We start from the raw sequence: 6,982 nt of genomic DNA, 5'->3' as shown, positions 1-6,982 counted from the left end.
TTTTGAAAATTTGAAGCCTGACATTGATGCCACCAAGAAAAAGATCTCCAATATGATCCATGATTGCGAAGCTAGACTTAAAGGATGCATGGTTAATTCTGCCTATGACTTACAGATCCTAAAATGCTTTGACATAAAGTGTAGAAAGGTGAAATATGCTAGAGCTATAAAATGTTCTTTCTTTCTTTCCGAAGAAGATACTAATTTACTTTGTTGTGATGGAGTTTCTATAGGAAACTCTGGATGTGCAGGTTATGGCTTTATTGATAGAGACAACAATCGAAAATTTCTCATAGCACAATCTGGTGGTCTGGGCATTACCACTAACTTTGTGGCAAAAATTTTGGGGATAATCAGTGCATTGGAATGGGCTGTACTAAACTGCAAACACAGATTGATTTTCAATGTTGATTCTACTGCAGCTATACATGCCTTCATGAATCAAAACCTTCCCTGGTTTGTCTTAAGAAGATGGGAACTCATTTGCAAAAAGGTATCTTCCATTCATTATAACCATGATTTCAGAGAAATAAATTTCTCTGCTGATTTCTTTGTAAAAAAGGGGTCTTTCTTGACAAGGGGCAAATCTTAAAATTCTTATCTAGACCATCCAACATGCAGAGAATGGAGTTTCCAAACTGTACATATTACAGATTTGACATGAAGGGTTAGCAAGACTGGTTTTTTCATTTTTGGGTGATTAGCCGGAGACATGTGGTCCTTTAGATTTTTGTTTATTTCCCTTTACTACCTGAGACATGTTGTCCAATTTGGCATTCTTTTACGTTGGAATATCTTTTGTAATATTTTTGTTATTTTATAAAAAAAAATTTGTTTAAAAAAAAAAAAAAACTTTGAACGATAAAAAATAAGAGTTATTGTTCGTGTTCAAAGTATGTTGACATCTTAAAGTTCAATGTAATCGGTGCTACCTTATAAAAATAATTAGGTAGGAATCGATATTACCTAATAAGAATAATCAGGTAGGATCGATTACACCAATCACTAGGATCGGTCACACAAGTTACCAGGACATGTTACATCAGTTACCAGGATCGGTTACATCAGTTACCAGGACCGGCTACACCAATTACCTTATAAAAATAATCCGGTAGAGACCAGTACTACCTTATAAAAATAATTAGGTAGGATCGGTTACCTCTCTATATGGTATCTACTTATGATCGGTCACACCAGTCACTAGGATCGGTTACACCAGTTACAAGGATCGATTGCACAAGCTCTTGTGATGGTCACACCAATTACTAGGATCGGTCACACCAATTACAAATATCGATCATACCATCTTAGGTGATTACTTAGGGTCGTTTACACTAATTAATTAAAAGCAGTCATACGAAATTATAAGTCAGACACTGTGATTAGTTATACCAAGATACATAACAAAATTATGATCGGTTCTACTAACTCACACATATTGGTAATCCAAAGATATGCAATGAATAACGAATGCATAAACCTTATGAACTAACCGAGTACAATTGGAAATGCATCATTTTGGCGTCTCCTCTGTTATCTATAAAGAATGCATAAACCTTATGAACTAATCGAGTATAAATGCATTTCAAGTGATCTTTTTCCCATGTACTATATACCGATATTCTTCTGTATGCGTGAATTCAACATTTCCCTTTGTAAGTTATTTCGTTCAGAATTTTAACTCTTTAAATTTATGTTTTTTTTAATCAGTCATTAAAAAAATATTCATTGAGAAAAAGGTATTTAAAAGGGGTACCTCAACCCAATAAATACAAATACGACCCACATAATACAAAAGTGTCTGACTTTAGAATCGATCACCCAAAAAAATTAATTTAAAAAAAAAAAAAACAAGAGTCAAGTGAAGGTAAGAAAAACCTACGTATCCAACTCAAACCGGGCGATAGAAACTCGAGCCTCATAAAGCAATGTTGGTGCTTGAATCTGCCCAAAATAAGCTTGAATTTTAATATCTATGTTGATACCTTCCAAATTTCTCTTTTGAGATTGAAAACTCTAGAGTTCCTTTCTTTCCATAAGCATCAATCATATTATTTCTATCCATCATCCACAATCTAGAATCTAACAACCCTTCTTCTTGGACACACACAACTTCTAGTAACGAGTTTTTGGAAACAACCTCCCTCATTATTGCCCGAGCATATCTACTCCGAGACATGAAATTCTATTTGGTCCCAAAATCTCATATAACCTAGCCACCACTTAGCCCTTTTGTTCTTGGAGCTTCAATTGCCAATGGAAAACTATTGCTTTTTACGATTGTTATTTTTTTATGGGGAAAATCACCCCCAGTTGCTGCCAAAATAATATAATTAAGAAAGCCAATAGGAAAAGCATCACGAAACTGATTACAACCCGCTCAAAAATCCGCTTACGCTGCCTTTTCCGGTCACGCCAAATCCGCTCACGCTCGCGCCGAATCGCCTCAAGCCGCTGTTGTTCTTTGCCGCAAATACATGGATCGCTAATGCTTCCACAGTCGTGGCAAAAAACTGTGTTACACCTGTAATAAAAAATTTAATTAGGTACCATAAATGCCCTATTCTGAGATGGATTTTCAAGCTTGGTTCCATATTTTAGCTAAATCAAAAAATAACAAGACGTTAAAAAACCGGCTGAAGATGACATGCGATTGTAGAATGTAAATACCTGCATCTAATCTTGTTACAACCCCCCCTGCGCTCAACGTAATGGTTGCAAGATGGGCACCGTCTCCATCTCTTCTCTTTAACAATCTCCACGAACAATGAATCATCTTTTCTGTCGACGTCGATTACAATCTCGCCGCTGCTACTACACTGATGTTTCTCTTTCCATGGAACCATGCAGTGGAAACAGAAAAGCTTTTTGCAACTAGGACAGCTTGATTCTGTAATCTTACCCGAGCTATAATTTCCAACACATTCATTCAAAACCAATTCGGAACAATTTGGATAAGGGCAGTAAGATCTTCCATAGGCCACCCCACCTTTTGATGCATCTAAAAGTACTGCTGATTCGCAAAGAGCACGACACCACTTTTCGAAAACACTTTGAGGGAGAATTGACTGGTACGATGAAGTATCCAACATGACTTTACAGTTGAGTTTAGGGCATGTTATCTCTGAGATGTTGCCGTCAATCACCCGTGCTTCGATATACTTAGCGACACAATTAGTGCAATAAGGATGCTGCCAGCATCCATTGAATTTCCTTTCCAATGGAAGTTTTCCAAAACATATACCGCATGTGAAAAAACAATTGTCATTGTTACTTGCCGAACTGCTAGAAGCGGGGATATTAGAGTTTTCATCTTGTATTTTTTCCATTCTTCAATATGGTAGCAACTAGCAGGTGGAAGTTATGTTTCTAGGGGCTAAGTGTTTATCATCAAATAAGCACAATTGTGGAAGTTCTGTTTTTAGGGTTTACATGACACGAAGACAATTCCGTATTAAACTAAAATACTACAAGGCATATCTGAAATCACTCGAAGTCTCCAAATAAATCAAAATTGTAGTATAGATTATGTACCTTTGCGTGAATGATACGCTTTGCCCTATTGAGCTCTTGTTGCAATCTCGAGCAGTATCTGCAAATATGTTGCCGACGTCGGAAGGATATCATTAGAACTATTTACAAGGGGTGAAAAATGAGAGAACTTGTCCGATCCATTATACCTACTGAAGTTTTGTAACGATTTCCTATCCCATGCACGGAGCTAAGATTGAAGGTAAGAAGCCTAAGAAGTTGAAAAAAAAAAACAACAACGAAGTGTAAGGAAAAAATCTTAAGAACATCTTGATTGCTTTTGAAATGGTTTCAGGTTTGAAAGTGAATTTCAAGAAAAGTGCTCTGGTAGCTATTGGAAATGCACAATTTGCTAATTCTTGTGCCTTAATTTTTGGATGTCCAGTAATGCAATTTCCCCTAAACTATTTAGGAATTCCTTTGGACAGCAAATCCAAGTCAGTTGCAGTTTGGGAGGTAATTCTGCAGAAATTCCAAAAAAGGTTGTCAAAATTGGCAAAGAAGATACTTGTCTAAAGGAGGTAGATTAATGCTTATTAAGCATGTGCTCTGTAGTCTTCCAATTTACCATCTCTGACTTTTTCAAATTCCTGCTTCCGTGGAAGAACAAATGGACAGGACCATGAGAAGTTTCCTTTGGGGTAATGGAAAAAGGAGAGGTTGGGTAGGATGGAAAAGTGTTTCCTTATCGAAGCAAAGAGGTGTAGTTGGAGTAAAAAAAACTAAGGCTCATTAATAGAGCTTTGCATGCTAAATGGATTTGGAGATACAACACTGAAAGAAGGGCCTTATGGAGGTCAATTATACATCAGAAGTTTGGTGGTAATGTCAATGTTATCTTTCCAACTAAGACTAAAAATCCTGTGGGAAAAAGTTTGTGGTCTGGAATTCTAAAATCTAAAAACATCATTCAGCAGCTTTCCACAATGCATGTTCAAAGTGGCAACAGATGTTCTTTATGGAATGATATATGGATTGGAGATCATACACTTGCTGGCCTTTATCCTTCTCTTTACAGGTTATCCAGGAAAAAACATGTTTCAATTAGAGATATGATACAAGATACTGAAAATGGCCCTGCCTGGGATTTCAGTTTCACTAGGAACCTCAAAGAAGATGAAGTACATATGGTTGCTGCTTTACTGGGTCAAATTAAGGCTCTTATTTTGATAGATTCTGGGGATGACTACCTGTCTTGGAATCCTGGTAACAGTTTCTCTGTTAAATCTTGCTATGAAGCTATTGAGGTTGCAGGTTTTATCATATTTCCACATAAGAGTTTATAGAATCCTAGAGTTCCACAAAAGGTTTTATTCTTCACTTGGAATTTATGCTATAATGCAGCTCATACGCTTGACTCTTTGCATAACTCTATTGTCATTAATGGGTGTATTATGTGGAGGATGTCAAGTCAACTATTTGGAATGGAATAAAAAAAGGGAATTATTGGAGAAATAAACTTTGGAGCATGATTCCTTTCGCCACTTGGTGGGTAATTTGGAATGAAAGAAATGACAGATTATTTCAGGGAAGATATAAACAATTCAATCAGCTTTTGGATGAAGTAAAATGCTTGCTCTACAATTGGTCTTTGGGCACCAAGATTTTTGAGAACATCACTATTAACAATCTGCTTTCCAACTGGAATGGAGTGTTGGATATCACTTAGATTATGTCTTCAATCTGAAGTTTTTGACATTATGTTATATCTTTTTAAGTTTAGCTTAAGGCTAGTTTTGCTTTCTCTTGGGTATTATGGTTACGTTATAGCCACTACTGTAATTTGGCCGCAAGTTTCTTTTTTTCTTTTTGCTCGGTAAATAGATATTATTAATTCAATTAGTAAGTACATAGTACAAACCACCATAGTACCCAAGGAAATGCTTCTCACACTGGATTGTAAGAAACCCAAACATAACATATGCCACAACATTGAAAACCCACATACAAACCCGTGACCCAAATTGGAAACCCAGTCCGAGCCACAGGTGGAAAAGATTATCCCCAATAGCAACCCTAACTTTACTTCTGTTGCGCCACCGCCGCCTGGTACCTTGCTCCAAAATCACTCATCTTTCACAGCCAAAACACCAACAAGAACCCGCCGCTACTGCTTTCATCAAATAAACAAGTACCTTGATGATGAAATCAGTGATTTCAAGAGAGTATTGATTAAGAGAGAGAAAAATGTATGGACTAGCAAGAACACCACTAAACAGCACCCCATTAACGCCTGCAAGATGAATCCATCCTCTCTTTTCTTGATTGAAGCTGCAAGACTTCTTCACCATAATCTGCACCACCATCTTCATACCTCACAACGATCAACCAGCATTGAAACCGCTCTAAAAGGTTAGGATAGATTTATACAATTTTGACTGAATATGCTGAAACGAAGTCAAACAAAGATGAAAAAGAAAAACACAGCACCCTTAAATTGAGGATGAAAAGAAATCCCATAAAAACCTAGATCTAAAGATACAACTTTAAAATCTAAGATTAGAACCCCAAATCATCAAAGTAATATTAGAACCCCAAATCAAAGAGTATAAATTAATGAACAGACTAATACCTGCTCAGATCTGATCTTAAAGACCAAATCTGAGCAGAGAAGCTTTTCAATGGTTGAGGTTTTGTCTTAGGAGAAGGAATACTATAGGGGAGAGGAAAGAAGGAGAGAGAGAAAAAAAAAAAAAAAAAAAAAAAAAAAAAAAAAAAAGGCCCCAAATTTCTTTGTAGCCACTGTTGTACTACATGGTTTCCACTTCTTTGTGGTAACTATGTTTCTTTTTACTCCATTTAGCCTTTTTGATTAAAAAAGAAAAGTGCAAGGAAAAAGTATTGGTGGATTTCAGGTTTATATGCGAGTACACATATGAAACATTTAAGAGCTTGTTGGCAGTTGGCTCCTCCCCGGCTCCCCTGCTACGAGGTCGACAGCAGAAACATGAGGTGTTGACTCGTCCTGCATTTGGTCTGTTAACCCGTACCTATAATATTCACCCTTGACCTAACCGTGATTTATATTCAGATTTCAGAAAACATGATTTTCTGGGCACCGATTATAATTGCGCCTGGCTTTGGATCGGTGCCTGCCATTGTGCGATGTGGCGGAAAGTTAAAGTTAAAAGCTAAATTTAGCTTTGGCTTTTTGGATGCTGTTAGCAGCGGATAACTGGTTATATATGCTTTATCAATGATGATCAGTACTAGGAAATTACATTAACAGGAACTTGCAATATTGAAATAGAAAGACAATACAAACTTCTAACTCTCATCCGCAGAAATTAAATTCCAAGCCAACAAGATCGACCATTTCAAGTTGGTTGGGTATAAATACCTCAACCGTGAATTCCTTGTGTAATCATATGATCATATGGAATCAAGCCAATTTCCCCCAAAATAATATAAATCATTATACCACACATAAAAAGCGTCAATAGACACACGG

At 36.7% G+C, this 6,982-nt stretch overlaps 1 protein-coding gene across 1 annotated transcript; it reads right to left on the bottom strand.

Annotated features, from left to right (window-relative positions):
• Positions 1–1,878: 1,878 nt before the first annotated feature.
• On the bottom strand, positions 1,879–3,092 carry LOC113290450 (E3 ubiquitin-protein ligase RNF144B-like). Its single transcript, XM_026540056.1, has 3 exons — positions 2,671–3,092; positions 2,377–2,524; positions 1,879–1,944 (listed from the first exon to the last, which is right to left on the bottom strand). The coding sequence occupies exons 1-3, from the start codon at positions 3,090–3,092 to the stop codon at positions 1,879–1,881; spliced, it is 636 nt and encodes a 211-aa protein (XP_026395841.1).
• Between the last annotated feature and the right edge of the window lie 3,890 nt (positions 3,093–6,982).

Source organism: Papaver somniferum, chromosome 6, assembly GCF_003573695.1.
Source record: "Papaver somniferum cultivar HN1 chromosome 6, ASM357369v1, whole genome shotgun sequence".
Taxonomy (NCBI): Eukaryota; Viridiplantae; Streptophyta; class Magnoliopsida; order Ranunculales; family Papaveraceae; genus Papaver; species Papaver somniferum.
The sequence above is the reverse complement of the archived record's forward strand: the minus strand, read 5'-3'. Positions and strand labels throughout refer to the sequence as shown.

What these genes read in the sequence shown, in the direction of transcription:
- LOC113290450 (XM_026540056.1), bottom strand. Translation starts at nt 3,092, where the DNA reads ATGTTGGATACTTCATCGTACCAGTCAATTCTCCCTCAAAGTGTTTTC. An exon ending in TGTAACAAGATTAGATGCAG is followed by an intron (nt 2,525 to 2,670) that starts GTATTTACATTC and finishes TTTTTATTACAG; the next exon opens with GTGTAACACAGTTTTTTGCC. An exon ending in GTAAGCGGATTTTTGAGCGG is followed by an intron (nt 1,945 to 2,376) that starts GTTGTAATCAGT and finishes TATTTTGGGCAG; the next exon opens with ATTCAAGCACCAACATTGCT.